The sequence below is a fragment of the Symphodus melops genome, assembly GCF_947650265.1.
Source record: "Symphodus melops genome assembly, chromosome: 15".
Classification (NCBI taxonomy): Eukaryota; Metazoa; Chordata; class Actinopteri; order Labriformes; family Labridae; genus Symphodus; species Symphodus melops.
The window spans coordinates 4005337-4030573 of NC_136705.1; the positions used below are offsets into that span (position 1 = coordinate 4005337).

A 25237-nucleotide genomic window follows, 5' to 3' on the forward strand; every position below is an offset into this window, starting at 1 on the left:
AAAAACGTGCTTCTTGAACATCTACGCCGTCGCCGAGAAACCCATCTCCTGTCCGGGGTCGTAAAGCCAAGAGGTCCGCCCCCTTACACTGAAAACAGATGAGACGCACTTATCACTAAGTGGAAGTTGGATTTCAAAATAAGAGCACACAATTGTACACTGATTCGAAATAAGCTTTTTCACCGTTCGATGAGAAAAATGTATTTAGATCTAGGCCTTCATTATTCTTATACAGTGAATGGTTTTCACGTCTGCATGCTGTGCATATTGCCCACATCAATATCTTCCTATTATTCCTATAACAGGACTTTTAGCATTTGGTAAATAACTACAATTATCTTCATGTCTGAATAATTCAGATTCTATCTATTCTAAAATAATATGCCATGATTACTATAGCCCAATTAATGAGTTTCACTCTCAGCTGTTTGATTATTTCTGTATTATTTCCCACATTTCAAACTAAAGGCAGTAAGAATTATATATTTTTACCTTAAATAGATGAGGAATTTTGTGGTTTTGATATAACTATGATAATAAAGACAACATTATTGACACATTTATTTAATAGGTTTTTTTTGCATGTTATTTAAAGACTTGCAATGTTACACAGATTTGGACTTAACATATGCAGCTGTGACATTAATACAAGGCTTTATTTTAATTTGTGTAAGGTTACTGAGAATTCACGACATGACAAATAAATCTCAGAGATATTTTTTGTCATGAATTATAAAATATTGCCGTCTGTTTTAACCTTGGTGCATGCAATAGGCTGGAAGCTAAACGACCGTGATTTGTTTTGAAACGAAACACCGGAAGTCGTACTCTTTACACTGTGGTTAACTTTACAAAGCCATCGACGAGCTCGTCATATCACCTCTCGTCGAGGAACTTGCGCGCTCACACAGCACATCTCTCCATCTCTTCGTCCACGCTTCAGTTTCTCATACCTTTGCGCCACCACCGGGGGGTTCCCTCCACGCTCGCGGAGAGAAGAGCGCCATGGCCCGCGTGGTGGTTGAAGGGATGCCGGAGACGGCCGTCGGAGGAGGAATGATGCTGAACCGACGGACGAGCAAAGCCCGGCGGAGAAAGCGAAAGGAGTTGTTCGCCTTCCAGATGTGCTTCGCGGGGGTACTGCTGGGGCTCGTCGTGGGGTTCCAGTCTCTGGCACAGAAAGCAGGTGAGGGGCAGTTTACACGTCTCTGTGTGTCACTGTCAACCAACATCAAATAGATGTTAATGTAGCCTATTAAAAAAAAACAAAAAACAAAAAAAAAAACAGCTTTCTTCAGGAGTTTGTGACAAGCAGGAACAACAGGCACTTTGGATCAGAGAGGGTGGTTGTGTCTATTTAGGCTATACGTTTGCTCATATATGCTTTTACAACATTTTGAATTCCAACATCAAAAATCACGCCTGTCCCTCCTTCTGTGATGCTTTTAGTGTGGGCATGTTCAGGTAATGTGTGGAAGAAAATAGCATTTGCATTATTTTCAAATATAGAATTTTGAATGTCACTCCACTTGAGCAACGATGATATTGATTAATGAACAACACAGGCACTTACATGAAGTATACACAAAAGTGATTGCTTCAGCTACAGTAAGTACAGTACCGAGTCTTAAAAGTCCTCAGTGAACAAGCTGTTTAAGATGTAAAACACAATAGATTCCCTTGAACTAAGCTCACATAAATCAGATTGATTTCCTTGTTTGGCTGAAGCTTGTCCTGTATTGATGCACACACATTAACAATCACTGTAAAAAAAAAACCCACAACAACAACAACGTGCCTTCTTGGAGCTCAACATCTGTAACTAATAATCCCCTGGAAATGGTAGTGTACTGTGCTGCTCTGCGTGCATGCATTACTTAACAGAAATCTACTTTTTTTCAACCATTTCCTCTGAGCTCCAGTAGGTTAAGAATAAGCTGCGTGTAAGATGTGTACTTCTTGTTACATGTCTTATTTCTAATTCTGTGAAAAAAAAAAAAAAAAGATGCCAAATCAATTCAATGAGTTCAGCATTCTTTTAACTGGAAATAGAATTGAAATAGCATGCTGGCAAGTTTAACAGGGATTTTTTTATTATGGACTGGAATAATCTAGTGGAGCTCATCAGCCATGTGGTGTCAGTTGCAACATTTGAACCGTTTGTACACAAGCTTGATCCAGACTTTTTTTTTTTTTTTGCGGAAGATTGCCAAAGTTGAGCTCAGTGAATGTTTTGGTGTCCTTTGCCAAATCGGTATAAATGGTCAAGTCAGCAGCCGAGTATGTTAGTGACTCAATTCAGCACCGGTGATGTCATTATGTCAATAAAACATCTGTTGCAGCTGTATCGGAACACTCCAAACACCAGATTTGTTGTGTATTAGTTTTTTTAATTGAGTGCTGACTGTTCATGAAGTTAGAAGTGTTATGTGTGGAAGCTTTTTACCTTGTGTGGCTACATAAAAGATGAGACTAACAGAGGCCGTGTGAGGCAACCTGCTCTCAAGTAGGTCTGCACGACATGGACGAAGAATCAAAGCTTGATATTTTTTAACTGAATCATGATACACAATATACATATAGATGTTTTCAGGTAAATGGCGATACATGGCCTATATGTCAATATGTTTTTATCAGCAAAAACAAAGTTAGTTCTAAGTCATAGAAAAATAAATTACACGTCTGTGAAGAAGTTAAGATTTAAACCTCATTTTCTGCAGTAAAAATACAAACAACTGTGTTTTCTTCATGCATGCATGCATGCTTTTTTTGCTTCATGAGGCCGATCAGGGTGATGATGCAGACAGACAGGAGAAACAGACAAAGTGTCAGCTGTAAAGAGGAAACATATCTGGTTATTCCAAAGAAATATATTGATATATCTTGATTTATTTATCAAGCCCTAGTCTCAGGGCAGATTGTAAAATTGTTAAAGAATTACAACATATTCAATCTCATAACAATTCTTATTGTATTTTATTATAAAACACAGTTTCTCCCTTTTGGAATTTGCTGCGTTTTACTAAAAAAGGAAAGCTACCTACAGCGGGTCAGCATTTTTCTCAGTAAATATATTTCCGATGGGGATGAAATGTTCACCACATGTCAGCCACAACCCAAGTAACCAACACAAAGAAATCAAAACAGGTTTGTCCTTAAAACGTTCTGTGTAATGAAGTGAAATGAAAGTGGGGATAAATATTGAACACAAAAGGAAGAGCAAAAAGCATGGGAAGCCAAGAAACCTGAAATCAGTATAGGAAGCCATCCTGCCCCCTATCAGTGCAAATAACTATCAGCGGGATTAGTCCTAATTGATGGCCAATAATAAGGTTTCTCATTACCAAGGTGTGAAAGCTGTCCCAAGACCTTCACAAGCTTATTGTAGCAAAACATAAGGATGGCATTGGTTAGAGGAAGTGGAAAGAACATCATTACACCATTAACCGGCCGCGACCAAGTGCTCCTCGAAACATTTCTGACAGAAAAGACAAAGAATAATTAGAAAAGTTGTCCAAGAACCAAGAACCGCTCGCGGAGAGCTTGAGAAAGAAGTGGAATCAGCAGGTACAGTTTCAAAGAAAACAGTAATGCACTCAACCGCCATGGCCTTTATGGACGCTCACCATGCAAGACACGTGTGGAAGCTCGTTAAACTTTGCTGCACAACACTCTGAGGTACTGGGATAATATAATCTGCTCACATGGCACTCATTGGCTGTCATAGCATACACCATGTTTGGAGGAGAAATGGCCCTGCACATCACCCTTAAATACCCCATACAGTACCAACAGTGAAGTTTGGAGGTGGGAGCATCATGGTGAGGAGCATCTGGCGCTGGCAGACTTCATATAATAGAAGGAAGGATGAATGGAGAAATGTACCAATGCATTCTTGATCTGCTGCCATTCACCAGGATGCTAAAGATGAAACGATTGTGAACATTCTCAGCAAGACAATGATGCCAAACACACAGCCAAAGAAACTCTCAACTGGTTTCAGAGAAAGGAAATAAAGCTGTTCCAATATCCGAGTCAATCACCCGACTTGAATCCAACTGAAAATCTCTGGAAAGAAATGGAGGTCCGAGTTCATAGAAGATGCCCTCGGAACCTTCAAGATTTGAAGACAGCTTGTGTGGAAGAATGATCAACAATCACAGCTGAGCAAAATGTGTGACTAGTCCTATCCTGCCACGAGGTCAGGATGGAATGCACCAATCAAATGCCTCCTTTTTTCTCCTTGTTCAAACTTTACCCATGCCATGCACCAGCCCACAGTCAAAGGATGTCCCTGCCATTATTTTTGTTGCATTTAGTTTAATCAGCATGTTTTTTTATATCCCTGAATGAGATTTGGGATAAGGCAGTTGATGCAGAACCATAAGCTTAGATGGTTAGATTCAAAGGAGTCCCAGGAGGAAGATGTGAAAAAGGTCTGAGGAGATGCTACTTTCAATTCTGGTAAATTTTTCAGAATTACCAACCATGCATCTAAGTTGTCTAAACCAACAAAGCTGACCATTTATTCACCAAACTTATCTGGCATTACCTTGAACTATGAATTTCATTAACACCTGTCTCCTTAAATGGCCTTGTCTTGTGATACCATTAATCATGTTTAAACGATTCAAAGAGGTACAATCATTTCCTGATACTTGTCCCAAAATCAAACTGCTAAATACTATTTGGTTCTGGCTGTAAAGATGCACGTGTTAATGGTGACAGATGAACTCAGCCCAAAGACATTACAGTCCACTTTCTTGCTTTTTTTCCTCCAGAGCTTTCAATCACATCTCATGTTACAAGTACAGTTCGCTATATCTCTATGGCAACTGTTAAAGCGGCATGTTCAGCTGTGAGAGCTCTGATCAGGGCGCTCCATGTCGAAAGACGTGGAGTCATGACGTAAGATCCCTTTCCTATGGTACATACTATAATTAGTCCAATGCAGAGCTCTATATTGTCACTGAGAAATAAATCATTTCCTGTGTAGAAGTGATAAAAGTGCAAGGACACCAGTGAGCCTTTACAGACGGATGGCTCGATGAGGAAGGCTCACTGGAACCAGACTGATTTTGAAATGGTTTTTTTCAGTACTGTGGCAAAATTAAAGGTTTAAAGGACCATCTCTTGAGAATCTGAGACTTCAGTCAGATTAAAATCTTAATCGAAGATTGAGTGCCTGATTCCCAATAGGATTGCTTTGCTTTCGCTGCTGCTAAGTCTGTGCCAATAAGTCAAAAAGACAGTGACACATTTTTAACAAAAAACACTCAAACACCCCCGAAATTCACAGAAGAATAAACACTGTCTATTTGCAGCGATGCTCTTTGGTTGGAATTCCATGAAGCACTTATTATTTTACAGAAAAATGTACCCCTCTCTATCCAAAGTCTCCTTGCAAATAATTTCTAGGTGGTCATTGCACCACAGTTTAAGAGATGTCATGTGACAACTTGCCCGTAATCAGGAAAACGATTCCGTAGACGTATGACTTCAAAATAAATGATCTAGATTTATGTTTTATGCCTTTTATGTAGAAATCCAGAAATCCCAGGGGGAGAATGAGGTGGGAAAGGCGCCACAGGGCAGATTCAAACTCAGACTACCCGCTTGGGGACTGTAGCCTCAGAACATGGGCTGTGCAAACTAATCACTTGGTCACCAGTGCCTCTGGCATGTCTTTTTTTAATATATTCAAAGGTTAAGTTATTGCGGAGCTGCCGGCCAAACTTCATCCACATGTGTGGCGAGGTCTAACGCCGTCGTGCAAGAGTTGTTTCGTCTTTCAGTAGTCCTTGCTTGCTTCTTTTATTGGTTTGTTTTAAATGTTGACACTCAGACAAGCTTTCTAAGTCTGTTCATGGGGCCTTAGGCAAAACTGAACCCTCCAACCGGCGTCCAGCAGGACAGCAAGAGTGAGATCTGTCAGATGGGAACCCCCTTAGGTAGGTTTCCTGTGGTTGCTAAATTTGCACATGTTTGTCTGCTGCTTTTGGGGCCATTAAAAAGTCTAAGGGCCCCAAGTTGTTTCCTGCATTGCCTGTTGACAAGCAGCACCTCCGCTGCTCTCACAAAACACTTTCCCCTCCCCTTCTAGCTAATGATCCTCAAGACAGCGCAATGAGTGCAGGTGCTGATAGATCCTCACAAATAAGAGCAAACTGCATGGAGCAAGAACACTTCATGGGCTTGTTTGTGCCTGAATCTCATTAGAGATATATACGCTTTGGGTAGTAGACCTTGAGACAGAGTGAAGATCACAGATAGGGTTTAATTTAATATTACATTTATGGTGATATTACTGACTGCCCCTGTTGACTTTAATAGGGGAATGTGGATTTAAATATTAGAAATTAGATCATAAATGGCTGACTAGATTCTATAATAAATTATAAATTATACTCATCACAGTCAAAAACCAAAGGTAATCAAAGTTGCAAAGCGGTGATTATAAACTTTAGTAGCTTCGATTCAAAAATGAACATTATGAATCAAATTTTGAAAGCAACCCTGACCACCTCTGCCACTAAAGACCTGTTACAGTGAAATCATTACAGCACATCATTAGACTGCACTGTCAGCGCTGACCTCCCAAGATGGAGAAATGTGTTCTGACTCGGGTGCTAATTGACAGCATTTTCACATGGGAGACCCAGACCTCCTGTCATATCGGTAAGAGTTTCCCCTCGGGCCACACCGAGGCTTCCAGGGTCTTGGATGCACACGCACACACACACACACACATTCATGTGTGGAGGTGTGTGTGTAGTCATCCTTGTCTTGGCTGCTCTGCAGACAGGCACGTGGATTTACCCGCACCTCTTCTCGTTTCTCTTTGTCCTCCATCTGTCCTTGTTGCAAAAAACAACCCTCGAAGCTTCATCCGTCAATCCGTCCATGTATACCTTCTGAAAACACAAGGAAAAAGCGAGACTCTGGACAAAAGCTCTAGAAAGGAGGATTACTTGTGCAAACACATGTTGCTTTCACTCGAGGTTTTAATATCATTGAGCTCGATCTGTGACAAACCTAAAGCACGTTTGAACAGGGCAGACAAATGGTTATGCTATAAGGAAGGGACTAATGGCTGTTGCTTGTATATCTGGTATATAGCATTAGTCTCCAGATGATCTGATTACATAACTTAAAGCTCTTGTTGGTGGATCCCCTTCTCTTCGCACGCTACCACAGAACAGGAGTGGGGGGGGGGGGAGGCAGACGGAGCACTTTGCGCTGACAAAGCCCCGGGACACGGTGCTGAATTAGACAAAAAGTAAAAGAGACATGAGTGGAGGGAAAAAGATGAGGGGGGTGATGTGAAGAGAGAAGTGGGACCAAGTGAGGACAGCAGTAGCAGTGATGGATCAAGGAGATGCTGAAGGAATTAGACTAAAGGGGAGGGAGGTAGATGTAGTGGTTCAGATGGAGTCCAAGGTGGCGGGCGGAAGGAAAGTAAAAGAATGGGGGACACGTCAAGGTGCTTAAAGTGACGATAAAAGAAAGGGAAGGCAGGAAGCAAGTGGAGAAAAAGGACGACAGATGGAGAAAGGTCGAGTTCAATGGAGATGGCAATGAAGACTGGGATTTGAAGTTTGTCTTCCATCAGTGTGTATGTCTCTGTGGAGAGCACGGCCTTTTCTTAAACAGTCCAAACTAATCATTCATTCAGCTGCTGTTTTACTAATGACTGCATCAGTTTACAAAACCCATTTTCGTGGATCAACCACTGACTGTATGAAACATGGACTCAGTGACAGCACCCATTGGTGTCGAAAGAGGACTGTTGAAGGCCATCAATTGCAGTTGCCATATAGGAAATGTTGTCTCAAATGAACTTTTGGTCAACCCAGTGACAGGGAAAGAGCTGAGCTGAAACTGGTCTCTATATCATGGTTTAGTATTGTTTTAGTTTTAGTTTTTTACCATGACACAGCCACAGGTTGCACTTTTGCATTGGCTTGAGACAGCATTTAGAACAGCTTGAGTGAATGAACAGAACAAAAACACAATTGAAATAACAAAAGGAAGCTGCTCAACAACAACAGTCTCAAAAATAAATCCACTGTAAAGAATGGCAGAGTGGGTAACCTTTACGTCATGATGACCTTTAACCAGGCAGGAAATCTTCCATTGCTTTTGTCTTGACATATGTTTTTTTTTCTTGTTTTGTAACATGATGTTTACTTGGGTGTAATATAACCTGAAAGAATACTCATAAAATACAGAGGGTCCACCAGCGCTGGTTTTAAGAGGTGCAAAACACAAGTTGTAAGAAACAAAAAAAAAAAACACTCAGAGAATAGTCAAAATTAAGCAAAAAACGACTAAACAAGGATTCACAGTGTCCGCGAGTAATCAGTGTCAAATATTTTTGCCGAGCGTGGCCAATCTAATGTCAACGTCCATGTGATTACATGCCAGTTTAACCTGGCACAGCATACATCTTTATCTTCCTTTTCTAGATCCAAATGCTTCCAAAGTAAACAGTAAACTAGCTGTTAAACAGACGTACCTGTTAGCATTATGGCAGTATGGGAGTTGCTATCAATCCAGACACAGCCCCATCTAGTGGCAGCTGGCTGCTTAGAAACAACAATTAACTGGGACTGCAGGCCTGTATGAATAAAAATATGTTTTTTCAACTACTAACTCTGGTACCAACTAGCGAGGATGAAGGCGTGTAATCATGAAGCTAATTGTTCACATCAAGCGGAAAAACTGCGCTCAGCGTCAAAGACGTTACCGTCCAGCTCGCTGAACGCTCACAAACTGTTCCCTCTTTTTGCAGTTTACATTTCCAAGATGCGGCTGGTGGGTGGAGTGGACAGATTTTGCAATTTGCGTTAATGTTTTCATTTCAGGAGTGCAGCGCATGGTAGAAAGGGGCTTATGTTTTTTAACATGTACGTGTTTGTCAGCACGTCGTAGCGCCATTAAGAGACATAAACAAGGCTGTAACCTTCAAAAACAGAGAGACATCTGCTTGGAACACTCTGTCACTATTCATGCCTTTCTACCTCCAGCTCTTTAGCGCTCGCCTCATACCTACGCTGCCATCATCAAACACACACACACACACACTCATGCACAGTGTACACACACCTCCACACAGGTCTGTGTCTAATTCAGCTGCATCTGGGTCAGCCTGTGTGATCAGAGAGCAACACTCCCCCCCCCATCTGAGACAGACACAAACAACCTCTCCTTTTTCCGTCCATTCCTCCCTCCTCTGTACTCTCTCAGTCCGCCCCTCCATCTACGCTCTCACCTCGTCCCTATCTCCCTCCATTTTAGTGGCACTCTGCTGTCATTTTGGTATTTCCCCCTCTAGCTGTAACCTGCGTGCCCTTCGCAGCTCCTCAGCCGTGCAGCAGCTCCACTTTTCCTCTCCTTGGCTTGTCTTATCCAGCCTTGCTCACTGCTCTTGTCTGTTTCATCAGCATGCTGTTTGGTAAGCATGTTGCTCAAGCGCAGACTATAGTTCAGTTATTCATTTGTGGTTTTGAATCATTCCATCCTGATGTCGTCTTCATCACGAGCTACCACTAGCTTGACTTTCTGCCTCCAGTCGGGCTCTGCCCACGTCACCACTGTGTACAAACACAAAAAGGCTTCAAATTTAACTTAAAAATTAGTCATTTAAGTGGTGGCACTAATGGCTTAGCGGTTAGGTACTGAGGCAATGTCCATTAAGCAGGTGAACCAGGTTCAAGTCCATTCTGCAGCTCCTTTTTCACATGTGCTTGTCTACTCTATCCACTGTCCTATCTGACTTAAAGACAACAAGCGCGTGAATAAATCTTTATGCAAAGAATGACTTTACTATGTGAAATTACATGTGACTCTAAACAACATTATCTTTCATTTCCTATGTCCCCATGCCCAAAAGAAGTCCAATATTCACTTTCCTTTTAGCTCTGTTTTGGTCTACACCAACTAAACATGATGATTACTGCTACATGCTCCACTACAATATGTTTGACGATGAATCACTGAAGTGGTTTTTACACGGAAATTAGATTGACGGTGCTGAAACTAAACCAAAACTAACACAATGTGGATAATTAGATCAAAACAATGTACCTGTGTAAAATGTACGGACAAGGATGTCTAAAAAGGGACGGGAATCAATCGAGTCAATAGAAGAAGTAAATGTCCCTTTAAACAAAGAAGAGCAAAAAGAGATAAATAGCTAAAGTTAAAGAAGGAATGTTTAATAAACTACCACAGCAGACTAAAATAATCATTTCAGTACAAAATTAAACATTTTAAAATCCTTCTTAGTGTCTAAAAATGTGCTTTGATTTAGCATTGTGCTTTTATCTGAAAATAAAGGTATTTACTGATAATTGTTTCCCCTCATAATGCTGGGAATGAAACATTCTGCTTATTTTGTACTTTTAATGTTTGTAATAATATCCTATTGAGGTGTTTAAGAAAGTCTTAACAAGTCTTTCAAAGATATGTTCCTTTGATTCAAGATGTTTTTCTTACTCAGGCTTTACTTTCTGCAGTGGATGCTCCACAGTTACATCATTCTCTGTGGGTGTTTTCAGGTATTATAAAAATGAAAATCTGCACGATTTCAGCTTCATCCAATCAGGTAAAACCAATTCAAGTTACGTATACTCAAGGAGAAAAAAGTGCACCGCTGTGAGTCTATACATGTGTGATTGAACAGACAGGCAAACATGAGAGCATCACACAGATTAACCTCTCCACTCTGCTGCGAGTGACTGTGCTAAGCACGGATGAACTGACCTTCATATGCGCTCGTGTGCAATTTAATACATTACACATCGTGGTTATTCCACACACAGCCTTTTCAGAGTGTTCCTCACAGGAGACATTACTGTGCAATGTGCTGCAGCGATTTCAAGAGGGCACGGTAACTACACGACGGAAGGGAAATGTGTGCGCGCGCGCAAATCTGTGAATGAAACAGCCAGAACATGAGGTGCAAATGGCCTGCTGGTGTTCATCAGGGACTACAATATATGGATCTCTCTCTCTCTATGTCTCATTTGCTTTTTATCGATGCGACTTTATTCTCTCTCCCTCTCTCCCTTTTATCCCGCTCTCTTTTGTCACCCTTGTCAGTTCTCTGTTACACAGCCCTCTTGATCTGATGGCCGTGCAGCACTTCATTATTGGAGCTCCTTTTTGTGAGCTTTGTGACAGCGGGTCCCGGTTTTGATAGACGGCTGTGTGTTATTGTAACAAGCTGAGCACCTAATGGGCCTTGTCTGAGAATCATACTGTCCTCTTCTCTGACTGAATGATGGACAAAAACACATTCAATCAGGTCAAGTAAAGCACTGTTTAAAGTATTGGCTGTGATCACTTCTTCTGCAAATCTGAATGGGTTGAGAAGATGAAATGCTACACATGACAATTGTTTCAATAAGTGACGTGACATCTGTGAAATAAATCCAAAAGCGGTCTGATTCTGGAGGTTTCACAAAGACGAAAAAGGTTCAAACCTCCTTGCTATGTGACGATCTCTATTCCTTTGAGTGAAGTTTACAGGGTGCAGTTTATCTTCAGCTGTGTTGCTCTTTTACTGCCATCTATTTGTCACTCGAAGGAGTTGTATTCCTACTAGCTGCAGTACATTTGTTAAGCTCTCAGCCGCCGGTGAAAGTTGTTAAGTAGACAGATCTCTGTCCTTCGAGTCAGCCTGCTCACCTCCACTGGTCAATCGTGGATTTTAATTGAGGGATCTTTCTGTCAAATCACAAGCTGTGCTTACTGAACTCTACCACTGTTTGCTTTATATGCTCCACTACGAGCTCATGACAGAAAACGGATGGTACAAAGTGGCACTGCCAGCCTCGACAGCGTCGAAATACAGAATAAAGTGGAATGAATTTTCAGTTGGGTCATGATGCGTGCAGTGTGTGATGGTGTGGGTTCCTGCTGATGACACACGTTCGCATGATATCGATTTCAATTTGAAAAAAACAAAACAAAAACATGGCTGATTCTGAATTTTGTGGAAAACAACTACAGCACCCACAATCCTTGAGCCTAACAGCGACGTCTCTGATTGTTTTACCCTTTAGAAATTTCCCTGCAAAAAAGATGTATGTGGAGTGATGGTCTGAGTTAGAAAGAAACATGCTAAACTGTTTTTTTTTTTTCGGGTCTCATTGGGATTGCATTGGATTGTGGGATGTGTAGTTAATTCAGTCCCCCAAAATGTATTGACATTGTCCTTTTGCCTTTTCCTTGTTTTCTGATTTTTTTTGCGCTGAATCAAATGTTTTAGAGTCAGAAGTATTCAGTCGCTGGTTGGCTTGTTTCCTGGATAGATGTTTTGAAGAACGAGGATTTTCTGAAGTATTAATGGAGGACTTTAATAGGGAAATATAACTGGCCACTGGTGCACAACACCTACCATATAGGACTATAAACATGAACATGGTATTAGTATGAGTTGGTCTGTCAAACGGGGGGTCTACAGGGTCTGCAGACTGGCTGTAAAATGCCATTGTGAGCTGGATGAAATGTCAGCACTTAACTTTGTTCACTCTCTTTTTTTAAACAATGTACCTTTGGCAGACCAATGAGCTGCAGGTGTGAGTCACTCAAAGCCTCCATTCTCACCATTGTATGACTGTGTGGGTGACAGAGCCACACTTTTGTAATAGAGGAGCAGGCATTAACACTGCAGGAGGCCCCTGAACACACGCTCATACAGACACGTGCACTCAAAGCTCTCCGACACATGTTGATTGCTCTTGATTTGTCGCCTTCAAACAAGAAATTATACTGATGGATAACGCTCATATTTTTTATTAGATGTATTTTTTACATCACATCTACATTTGTAGAGCCGTTACCGTAGACTGTAAGTCTGTAACTGAAGGGAGCTTCTGAGTCTTTGCTTCATCTGCAACTACTGTCTCAGCCTAACTTTTAGTCAACCTAAAGACAGGCTGAGAACTGGAGGTCAGTCAGGTTTGAAGTCTCTTGACAAACTGTTACATCGAACACTCCTCTTGTGTTGTGAAAAAATACCCCCCCCCCCCCCCCCCCAAAAAAAAAGATAAATAAAATGAGTGCGTAAGGCCCCATTTGTTTAAAACACATTTTTTTTAAAAAGGCTTTCTGGAATGGGTTTTTGACTCCCAGTGCTTCTGCAGGCAGCCTCAAGCGAACACTCGATGAACTGCTGCATTTTTCTCTGAGTGAAATGAAGGAATCATTTATTGTCCGTCTGTTGGATACTGGCTGGGAGGTCTGAGGTAAGAGAGCTGCTTTCTGGTGTTTCACTCTTCAGTGTAACCTCAGTCAGAGGCAGTGGAGCAGCAGAGGTGAGGTCGTGGAATATACAAAACTTTAGGTATAGAAATCTGGACACTGTGAAAAGATGAGATTATTAAAGCAAACCTTATGTTTAGAAAACCAATCCTGGCTCCAGATACCACAGTGGGTAAACGGACACTCTGACGTCAAATGGAAGACTGATGCTGTGGAGTGTGTAGATAGGTTGATTGCCAATGAGCAGCAGGTTTGCAGGCTGGATTAGTGGCAAGGTGTGTGGATCCACACCCAGCTCTCTCACACACACACACACACACACACACACACACACACACACACACACAGGACAAGCAAGAAAAATGTTCTGTGTGGCCCATAAAAGTCACTCAGAATGTTTCTCACAATTTGCAGCATAAACACAAACAGTTTCTCCCAGGCCAACTAATGAGGTTATCACAAGACTCCTGTTGATTCCATGAAAGTCCCTACCTATGTTTAATTTAATCCTGTATATAAATAATAAATCCACAGCAGAGTGGATCCGGTGTGAAACATCATGAGTCGACTGCATGACACTTTGAACTGCGGGGAAAGACTCGGGATTGCATGCAGCAGCTCGGTGTGTTGGATCATGTGGTGACGCCGCTCCGTCAGTCTGCTGGGAGTCAGGACACTGTGATGTACAGCCGCTTGCATTTCAAAGCAGAATGAGGAGAAGGTAATGGTTACATAAGCAAGCCGGGAATCATTTCACACTGTTCTCTGAATTATGAGACAGAGAGGCAGAGAAGAGGAGCGTGTCGAGTGTGTACATGTGTGCACTTCACATAAAACATTCTGGTGTTGAGCTGATAATGAAGTGGCCACTTGGCTCACCCGGCAGCAGCCGAATCTCTCTTTGCTTTCAGGCTGCATTAGTTCCACATCGTACAACAGTTAGAGGTGAGCAGTATGACTTGAAATATCAATCACAGTATTTGTTTTGCTTTATTCCGTTAAAGGTTAAAATGAAAAATGATAGCCCACCTGAATGTGAATGTTCCCTCACTATGACCTTCTTTCTCCCTCTCAAACAAACTTGCGATGCCTCATTTCACTCGTATGTGTGCATGAGACCAGAGACAGACATGAAAGGTCGCTGTGTGATCATTTACTGTTGCAGCTTGGAACTGAATCTGTGTGGTTGGAAGTTTCGTTTCGCTTCTGTGTAAAGTTGCTGATGAAGACCCAGTTCCTGAAATGGTCCCTTTACTGATGACATAGTAAGCAGGAAGTGGAACTGCGAAGAGTTTGCTGGAAAATATTGTTGTTGTTTTTTATCACTTAATAACTGGGCTTTAGAGTAGCTGACGAATCCGAGCTGCAGCCAGCTTCTTAAAATCATCTCGGACTGAAGACAAACAAGTCATCAGTTGAAACACAACATTTTTCAGCAAGCAGACACTAAACACTGACACCCGCTCTGACACAGGCGGTGCAGTTTGATCAGTGAGCGTTTAGGTGTGACTGTTTTTTGCTCTTAAAACAATCAGAAGACCTTGGGACTCAATCTGAGCTGACACAAATCAGTTCGCTCCTTCTTTTATTGACCCGCCACTGCAGCTGCCAGTGTTGCCTCGTGTATGAGATAGATGGATGGAAGGATGGACAGACAGATCCATACTTTATTGATCCCGAGGGAATTTCAAGACAGTATGTGATGGTACTGAAACCGGTTTGCAGTTGGATAACTACATCTGATTGGACCAAAGGCATGCCATGAGTGCTGATATCACTGAGATGTTACATTTTTCCTTTCACTCTTTCTTTTCGTTTTTTTAATCATCATGCAAGAAATAAGAATTTTGTCTTCTGCATTCTCATTCAACATGATATCCCAATCACCCTGAATTCACCGGCAAAGCGTTTCTTTTTGTTTGTTTTTTTCTTAGTATTCAGTGTCTTTTTTCTGTTGCTTTCAATGGGTAGTGAGTGTAACAGCAGAAAGCAGATGGCGGGATAAAAAGCGGGGGGCACACGGCCCACTTTAGGAACCACAGGACTACACAATGACATCTAGTACAGTCAGGTATACAGTATTAGATTAATATAGAACCTGGCCGATTAATTAGAAGGACAATAATTTTGGCAGATGTTAAGATATCAAGTGTTCATGTGTGCACCGATAATGCCAGTTTATTTCACCAGACACACCTTTCATTTGAGTATCTATACTATATGGACTACAACAAGCGCGATCACTCTGCAGTGTCATGCTGTGATGCACGCATGTAGAGTGATTAGCTTGTTTTCAATATATATCTTTGATTACTGTATTTTAAGGGTCAACCAATAACCGTGTATATATCTGTCTCTACAGATCGAATGTAAGTACAAGAAAGATAACAGCCCAAAAAATCCAACATCAGTCAGGCCCTGTTTCAAGCTCAAGTCCATTTACCTTTCACCAAGTCCATGTTATGTTATAGTAAAGAGACACACACACACACACACACACACACACACACTCGTGATTAAAGGCTTGTTTTGATGGATGAGCAAATCTAAACAAGGGTCACCGGGTTTGTCTTTGGGCTCTGTTCTGTATTAGATCAAGCTGTGATGAAACATTAGGAGCTATTTTCTATCTCTCACTGTTGCTGTGTCTCTCTCTCTCTCTCTCCGTCCCTTTCTCTCTCATTTTCTCTCGCTCCCTTGCTCCCCAAATATGCCTTGGCTAATTCATCACCCAGCCAAAAGCCTATTTTAGCAACCCGCCATGTGTATTCTGGGATCCTCGCACAGCTCGGAGAGACAGATGAAAGCAAGAAGAGTTGAGGAGAGGTCCATCCCTGAGGAGGAGTGTGACCATTGTTTAAGATTCTGTAGACCTTCTGTTGTCTTTTACCTCTCTTTCCTTTCCCTTCTGCGTCCATGTCGTTTCATCTTTTCTCTTTTTCAATTCTAACCTCATGTTCCTTCTCAGTGTCTGTTTTATTGTTATACAGATTGCTGGTCTTCACAATCGACAAAAGGCTCATTTGAGGCTTAGCACTATCATCCATTGTTGAAATCTCCAGTTGTTTTCAGGGACTGGATTCCAGGCTCCAAAGCAAAGTCCATCCAAAGCAATAAGCTGAGTTTTTAAAGGTCAAAAGTTGTTTTTCAGTACAAAACTTTTTCTCCTAAATGTTTTTTTTCTGGGTGTTGGACATGCTTTCTTTGTAATCACCATCTTCATTTGTCAAGTGCCTCATTTCTGTGAGTGCATTTAGAAATACATTTGAACTTTACCACTTTACAATGATACAATAATAGACATTTATCTATATTATAATAATAATATTTAATATATGTGTCACTGTACTAGACTTTATACTTTGATATGATATTATCCAAAGACATGGAAACTTGTTTTGATAGCACAGGGACTAAAATAGAAGTCCTTGGCACCCAGTATTGACTAATTGCTGCTTTTAAAAAACAAAATGTTAAATCACAAGACAGGTGTCTTAGAGAGGAATGAATCCTTCAAAAATTGTAGGCAAACTCGTGCACAAAAATTGCAAATACAAATTGGCTACATCTTTGTCGTTCTTGGACAATTAGGACACTTGTAGAAGTGTGACTGCAAATTTTAATTTATTTTTCCTTGCACCTGTCATTTATTTAATTTTTTAAAGTTTTGGTATCTATCATTACAAAAATAGAGATTTTTAAACAGGTGGTATTTCAAAGACATATACAGTAGGCTCATTAAAATGGACTCAAAGTGGACTAGGATGTCATACACATCTAGTCTAAAAACTTTTCAAAGATCAGAGGAAATGGCAACTAAATTTCCCCATGGTCTGATCGTCTAATCTGATGTTCTGCAGAAGATTGAAAAGGAAATAAACAAATCATGCCTTTCTGCTGACTTTTAGACCTTGCAGGTAAATATAAAAGTATGGTAAAAGTCTTTTTTTCAGACATATGATTGTAGAGCTCAGCAAAAAGCTACAATACCTCACACCTCTCCATTACATTCTACTGGAGTCTGTCCCTGGACATTGGAGATATTCCGACAGTATTACTTACGTTAACATCTAGTAATTAATGTTCATGCTGTATTTGGGATCATACACTTTGGTGTTTATATTCAGTTGTTTCTTTAGTTAAGTTGTCAGAGATTTTGTAAAAATGATTTTGCTACGTCAGAAACTTGCTGTTGAACAATTCTGTGATGAATTGATGGCTGTTGATGGAAGCGGGCAAGCAAAAATTCTCCCCAAACTGAACAGCCTCTGCATTTTTTTATACGCTACTCTACTAGGAACGTGGTGAAACTAAGATAAATATAGAAGATGTTTTGGAAAAATGGAGAGATTAGAACACAGAAAGGTTGTAGAGTTGGCTAAACACTGAAGCTTCAGTGTCCAAGACATAGCAACCCGGATGTGCATCAAGTCTAGGGGGAGAAGGGGACAGGGCCCGAGACTTCTTCATCCAATGTTTTGAATTTCCAGTACCTATTTAAAATGCTTCACATCAGAGTTCTCTCTTAAGGCATTGTTATAGCCAGGATCTTATCTTTGCTCAACTGCAAGGTTGGACTGCTTTCAGTCTTTTTCTTTATTTATTGAATGCTCAATGTAACGCCTATTCTTTGTTCATTTCAACTTGAAGCAACTGTGTCTGAAAGTGCCATGACAACAGCGGGTATGCCTGTTTGATGCATCTTCCCCCTCATATCAAGACAGATGATGAAAGGGAGACTTTTTGACAGGGTAAAGCTGTGCACCTCCAGCAGCACAGGATTATCTGTTATGATATGGCTTGCAAGCTAATTTCTAGCCGAGTGAATGTGCATGAACGAGAGGGAGAGCGTTAGTGTTTTCATTTGAGCCCTATATGAGAGTCTAGGAGTTTTGAATGGAAACTTTATTGACAATTGTCAATGCTATAGTAACAATTGTACTTGTACGATTGTAACACATACAATGTGAGCCCTCAGGTTGGACTTGACAGCGGGACTGTACAGTGTGAGCACATGAGCTCCTGTTGTACATCCTAAACATTTTACTTGTACAGTGTGAGATGACGTTCGACCTCGACTTCGAAAACAATCTTACGTGAATGCCTAATGTGGGCCTTATACGTCCCACAGACGTTTCAAGGGATTTCAAAGTCGCAGACAAATTTCCAAGCAGAATGTAAATCTTGAGCTGTTTTAAGGCAGTCTTTAGGTGTTTAAAAATTGTAGTTCCACCCATAGTTCAAACATTTCTAAATTCATTTTTCCTTCCTTGGAGACAGCCTGCTACTACCTTACATGTACTGACCTGTCTCTAACCTGAAGTCCTATGACTTAGAAGAAGGAAAATACCATGTTTAACCAGTATTCTCTCCGGATGCTCGAGTTGGCACTTGTTGGCTGATGATGACACAGCCAGATGTGTGATTGAGCTTTCCATGCAGCACTTAGCCTGCAGGGCCCTTCTGTTACCAAGACCAATGCAAACACAATCACAATGCTATTCAGCTACATTTAGCTGGGCCACAGGAACCCAGTATGCTTTTAATTACTCCTATCAGATTAATCACACTGTCAGATGAGTCTGAATGAAATGGAACAATCTGTGTTTGTGTGAGTGAGTGTGTGTGTGTCTATCAGTGTGCCTGTCTGTGTGTGTCAGACAGTCGGGGAGAAGCCTATTATAGTAGAGATTAGAAAAGCCCTTTTCTATTGAAAAGACAAATATGCTGGGGATATTAATCTCCTCACTGGAAGGATAATGAGTGAAACTGTCTTCTTATCTTCGGCCTGCTCTTTAGTGAGAGAACGCACTGTTTAACAGGCAGTCTGGCTGCCAGAAGCCATGATATTAAAGTCTGGATGTTATGTACTAAATGACAGGAGAATAGACTTTGAGAAATAGACTTACTGAGGCATTCAGAACTCCATCAACATGTAGAAGTTGTCCAAGAAGTCTCAACATTAGATTGAGCAACAACACGTTGGTTGTCTCCAACTCAACCACAATGCAGACAGGTGCTCCATGATGTTTAAAGATAGGCAAACAGAACCATTGTCTTCGACAGCCTTCAAGGCCTATCAAACATCCGAACAAAAAAACCCTCCTAAGATAAAAAAGAGTGAGTCTGCACACCAGAAGAAGCTCCATTTAAAAGACATTTATATGGACATATCACCACATGTAACATCTCAATGTAAATGGACACACCTCCAGGTATATCCAACCCCTGAAGTCCCCTGACAGGTCATGTGATACAAAACCAGGAACAATATACATAATGCATATATTTTCATATGCTTAAAAATGCAAATGCAGACACTACAAATACACATATGTGAATACAATTTCAGCAGGAAAAAGCATACAGGGACTTGGATTAGGACGAATTGATGTCACAGCACTGTGTGTCTTACAACAGTGCAGGTGAATTTAAAAACCTTTGGTGGGCGCCAAAGTACACCAAACCAAATTCCGACATGATGCCGCTGAGAGAGCAGAAATAGGGGAGGTACAGCACGCTTGGTGTAGTGTGAGCTGTGTTGATCATACCGCCGTCGTGTTCTTTGGGGTTATGCAGGAAAACAATCTTTGTAGAGTGGTGGAGGATTTGTAGACGTGCGTCAAGACCGCCAGACTCTCAGGTAATACTTGTCCTGTTTGAATGGAGCTTTGAACTCGTACCTGTAGAGAACATGAAATACTCCTGACCGCCTTTAATCATGTTGAGTTTCTTTCAATAAGATGTAGGCCTAGAACACACACACACACACACACACACACACACACACACAGTGATCCCCATAGTCTTCCCAGAGTCCATTTTTGGACGATTTAGTCAAATACACCCAGATTACATAACTATCTTATCTGAAGTAATTTATGCGTTTAACAGACAATTTGTGCTGAACCTGTGTGTGTGTGTGTGTATGTGTGTGTTTTTGTGTGTCTGGTCTCTACACATAAAACATCTCCACGGCTGTAATCTTCCCCTCTCTCACATCCACACACTCTTCTTCTTTGCCGGTCTCGAGCTCGTCCATTATTCTGTGTGTTTTGCAGTGAAGAGCAGGATTGATGTGTTTATAGAGAGGAAGTGAAATCTCTTCAGAAAGTGGACGTGGAGGCTTTTCTGCATCATATGTTGATGTGACTGACACGGGGAACATGACACTTATGTAATGCATTCACACACTGTGCCATAGGTGACATCACAGGGACATCCTGTGGGTTATTACATGTGACATGTATACTGGATGAGCTGCTCATCCAAAGAGACGTGGATCTCCTCGGGGGCCGGGGAGAAAGGAGAGATTTGGTTCACTCGTCTGAAGGAAAGGTCAGAGGAGTCAAACAAAAATAGAATCAGAATCCGAGTAAAAATAACTTGGTATCCACATTTGTCTCCAAATGTCAGTGTTTCCTAAATGTGAAACTTCTCTGGCTCTTTCCATGATAACAATCCTTTTTGCTTCTTCAATGATTATCCCCTTCGTACCTGTGTAGATAATGAGTCTTTTAGTCCTTCTTTCACTTATATGACGTTTAGGAATATACGCCTATGTGTTGGAAATACGTAAAAGGTCAATGGACTTGAGCTCTATTTAAGTCTTCTGACTAGACGTGGATGATATGACTAAATATGTTACCACGATAAAAACGTTCATATCAGTCAATGTTGAGGATTTTCACGATGAACGTTAAATCAGACATTCTTTCAAATTAAAAAGCTGATTTTTGCTCCTGAGTGAAAGTGGAAGAAACCTGTTGGTTAATTATGGTGTCATTATTCTTTTTTGTCAAACTAGAATTTAACAGGGTCATGTCACCATCATAAGCCCAGAGCTGGAAACGCTGCTTTCAATGACACAAATCATTCTTGTAAAACTCGTTATTATTGCAACATGTTAGCGTTAGCCCAACATCCCACAGACCGGGATGGTTAACGACTCGTAACTGGGTCAACGACTCGGCTAACCACTCTCATGTGAGTCATCCTTGAGATCATTAGCATGCAAATGATCCACAGAGGCTCTGTCCACCAGTCAACGGTAGAAGTGAAGAAGCCTTTCGGAGGAGCTGTAAAACATCTTTACTATCTTCAACCAAGTCCAGTTGCCCTTGGATCAAGCTCTGAAGACTCCATGACCTAGATTACTGAGGACCTACAAAGACAACGTCATCTTTCTATTTCATGGCACGTATGCTTACACAGTCTTGAGACAGCTTGCCAGTTTATTTGAGTCTATTGTGGTGACAGTGCAGAAGGTACTACAGCCTGATGGTAGATAAGAACTCATCCCTAATCCTTCTCCAGGTGAAATCAGAATCTTGACAGATTCCCTGCAGGCACAAACACATGATAGTACATGCCTTGGATTTGCTGCAGGTAGTTTCATCATGACAACCAGTAAAAAAGTTTGAAAAAGAGAAATAGAGCCAATGGAGTGAACCCCCTTAAAAAACATTGGGCTGACATATACACATTTGAAAGATATAGAAACAATACAAATATATCCTCCAACATTTAAGAAATAATGGTAATGGAAATTGATTGGTATCGATTGTCTGCCAAGGATTCCATCTCAGTTTCATTCCCCATCCAGTCAGGCAAACTGTTGCTCTCCGTAAGTAGAGCTGTGTGAGGAGGACGTCACGTCGAACCTGGGTTCGTCAAAAAATAAAAAAGTTACACAGGTAAAACAGATTGACAGTGAATGTGTCATTTCTCAGTCTCAGTTAACTGTTCTCTTACTAATGGCCGATAGAACGCGACTGAATTAAGTGAAAAACTTACATGCTGCCCCTTTAATTGTAAAAAAAAACAATTTCCCTTTTTCACAGCATTCATATGTTTCCCAAAGAGAAAGAAAGAGGTCCACTGTCCATATTATGTCCATGTTAAAACACTGATTGAGATGCAGTGATCCTGTCAGGTGAACACTGAAGCTTCCCAGGCCTTGGTTCAGTGTTTTTTCTGCTGCGGCCGATGTGATTCTGCTCTCTCCTGCTTCTGCTGCGTCTTGATAACGAGCCTCTCTACACAAGGCTCACCTGTTACGACAATGGAGATGCAAGAGAAACTTTTTTTTTTTTTTAAGACAGAAGTTTTCCGGAAGTCTCAATTAAGAAATAATGAAACGCTTATTGCAAATCCGTATTTACAAAATGTTGGCACAGTTCATTAATTTGTGTAAAATCTGTGCGCTGGCTACAGTTTGCAAATACGTTCGCTCAGTGTCGTCTGGACTTTGGCAATTATTTGTCAGCATCTAAGCGCTCGCTTGCTCTCTCTCTCTCTCTCTTTATCTCTCCCTCACCTTCGATGGTGCACGAGTGCCTGTCGTCTATCCCGACCTCTCTTCAAACAAGATGGGGAAAAAAACAACAGAGAATAATCACATTCTGGATCATCTTTAAATATCATATTGTCTGACATTCTTCAGAGGGCACACAATAAACACACTGTCATACTCAATTGTGTAACAGCAACAAATACAATAGGCTACATTTGTAGCTGTTAGCTTTAGACATTCTGCAGGGCAGGAATAGAGCAGAAAAACCATAAACCTCTAGTGCAAATGTATTTGAAAGTGTTCTCTTGAATGCTTTCTTCATTGTGTGTCTGATGAACACTGAGAGACATTTGAAGAACCCACAAAAGAGGACAAAAAGGAGGATTAGGATTACAAAGTTGTGCAGAAAATGAACAAATTGGTGCATTCAAATTGATCAGACTGCAGGAAGCGACATGTTTGATTCTTGACTCCAGACACCGTTTTATTCTGTTTAAAGTTGATCTGAAAAGAAAAATCGGGAGTCTCACATTTTCCCAAAGATGGTGCAGTCGTACTGCAGAGTTCAGACAAGTGTGGACAGGAGGGGCGTGATGATGGTTGTGTCCCCACCACTTCATGCCTGGGTCACGTCTTCAGACGGAAAGAGAGATGAGAATGTGAGGATAAGAGAAAGTCTCTCAGATGACTGCACCCTCACACTCACAGCGGGAACGGCATCTGATAGTGTCATCTAATGAGACTATTAACGAGCTGTCACATTCATTACGCAACAGTTATAGAATCTCTTTGACAACATCTTGGACTTTAATTTCACTGAATCTTCTCCACTCACTTATTCGATGACGTAAGAAAATACACACATGAAAACACTGTACACGTGAGAAGATTCATCTAACTCCTCTCGGACATCATCTGCAGAGATGTATACTGTCTTTCTTTAAGACACAAGGGGCCCGTGTCATCTGAACTCACTCAAAGTCATATTGATTTATTGATGGTAAATCACACAGCAGGTCTGAGCTGTGTGTGTGTGCGTGTGAGGTGTACAGTTCACAGCAGTCTTCTCACTTTTACGCCGCTCTTGCTCTTAACCATGGAGTGGATGTAGCTGAGCACACAGATAGTGTGTCTCTGAATTTTGGTTGGCAGTGTGACAGTCGGGATTTGCCACAGCACATTGACTGCTTGACTATGTGGAAAAGTAAATTCTGCACGAGGAAGTGCTGCCACAGAGAGCTGAAACTTCCGCTGCTTTGGCAGGAGTAGACTTTGATTTTATTCATGTCTACACATAGAAAAAAGTTCAGTGTTTCTGAAGTTGAAATCAGAGGCCTCAACTGGTGAATAAATGCATGGTGTGATGGTGCAAGGTTTAAGGTTACATTCACACTGCAGGAAAGAGTGACCCCAGAAGTGTCTTCTTTTTTTTTTTTTTTTTTTTTTTTTTTGCACATAGGCGATGTGCTTCAGATCCAGTTCTTGTTTTCTGACATTTTGAAGGACACACGTGACACGTCACATGGGATCTGAACTTTTCAAATCCGGTTTGGTCCAGTTTCATTTTCCATACGTGATCTTTTACAATGCGAGCCCTGTCTGAACAGTCGGTCGGAATACATGGACGTCATTCGTCAGAGTTGATCACCGAGGGGAGGAATGGGAGCTTATACTATGATTACCCAGGCTTTCATAAGCAGACCGTCAAAAATATTCAAGTCAGAGTAATCGATGATTTTAGAAAAAAAAAAACATGATCAAGACAGCTGCAGTGAAAAATGTAGAGAGAAGAAAAGACAGGAAAACAAAGTCAATGACTGTGACTGTGCTAATGAAGTGCCATATCGATGTGATCTAATAATTCCAGTTTCTTCCCCTTAACTCTTTTCTCATTTGGTGTTTCTGACAGTCAAAGACGTGGGCCAATAGTTCAGCTGCTGATCTCATGGTATAAGGAGCGCTGTGAGCCTTATAAAGATATAGAGCGTAGTTGAAAGCAGTACGCTTATTTCTTATTGGTACAAAACATAAAAGGCTTCATGCTTTGTTTAGTCCCTGCTGTCGGATGAGCACTGTAAAGCTTTTACACATATTTCACCGTGACAAGGGTTTCGTCAGTCTCTCTCTCTCTCTCTTTCTCTCTCTCTCTCTCTCCCCTAATCAGCTCACAGACCTCTAATAAATAAAAGGTCGGATATAAAAATCCTCTAGACTTAGCTGAGCGTGCCGGTGTCGTCTGTGTGGGAATCACTGCAGCTTGTTCGGAATGCAGAGAGAAATGGGACGTGAATCACCATCATGTAAACTTGAGATCCCATTCAGGTGAGAACTCGGATCATGATTTCTTCACGATTAATCAGCCCTCGCTGGGTTGCACTCTCGATCATCAATGCTGCAACTCCCACTGGAATTATCACCGTAAATTAATCTTTTTTTAAAATGATTTCCATGTTGTGGCTGGATTAACAACCAGCATGTTTTTATATAATTAAATATTATCATGAATAATACAAACAATTCTGTTTTAGATGCAAATTATTGAAGTTCCTTGTGTGAAAGCTGCAAGTTACATTCCCTCTGTTTGGATACTGTTGTTGTCATTATAAGCAGTAACTGTATTTATTGTGTACACTTGTGGCTGTGCTGCTAATTGTGAGTTGGGACATCAAA

At 41.1% G+C, this 25237-nt stretch overlaps 1 protein-coding gene across 1 annotated transcript in view; it reads left to right on the forward strand.

Annotated features, from left to right (window-relative positions):
* Window positions 1-829: 829 nt before the first annotated feature.
* slc24a3 (solute carrier family 24 member 3) overlaps window positions 830-25237 on the forward strand; it is an 89857-nt gene continuing 65449 nt past the window's right edge. The window contains exon 1 of the mRNA XM_079362341.1: window positions 830-1186. Coding sequence (XP_079218467.1) covers window positions 1006-1186 — 181 coding nt within the window. The 5' untranslated portion in view covers window positions 830-1005. The remainder of the gene's footprint in view (window positions 1187-25237) is intronic.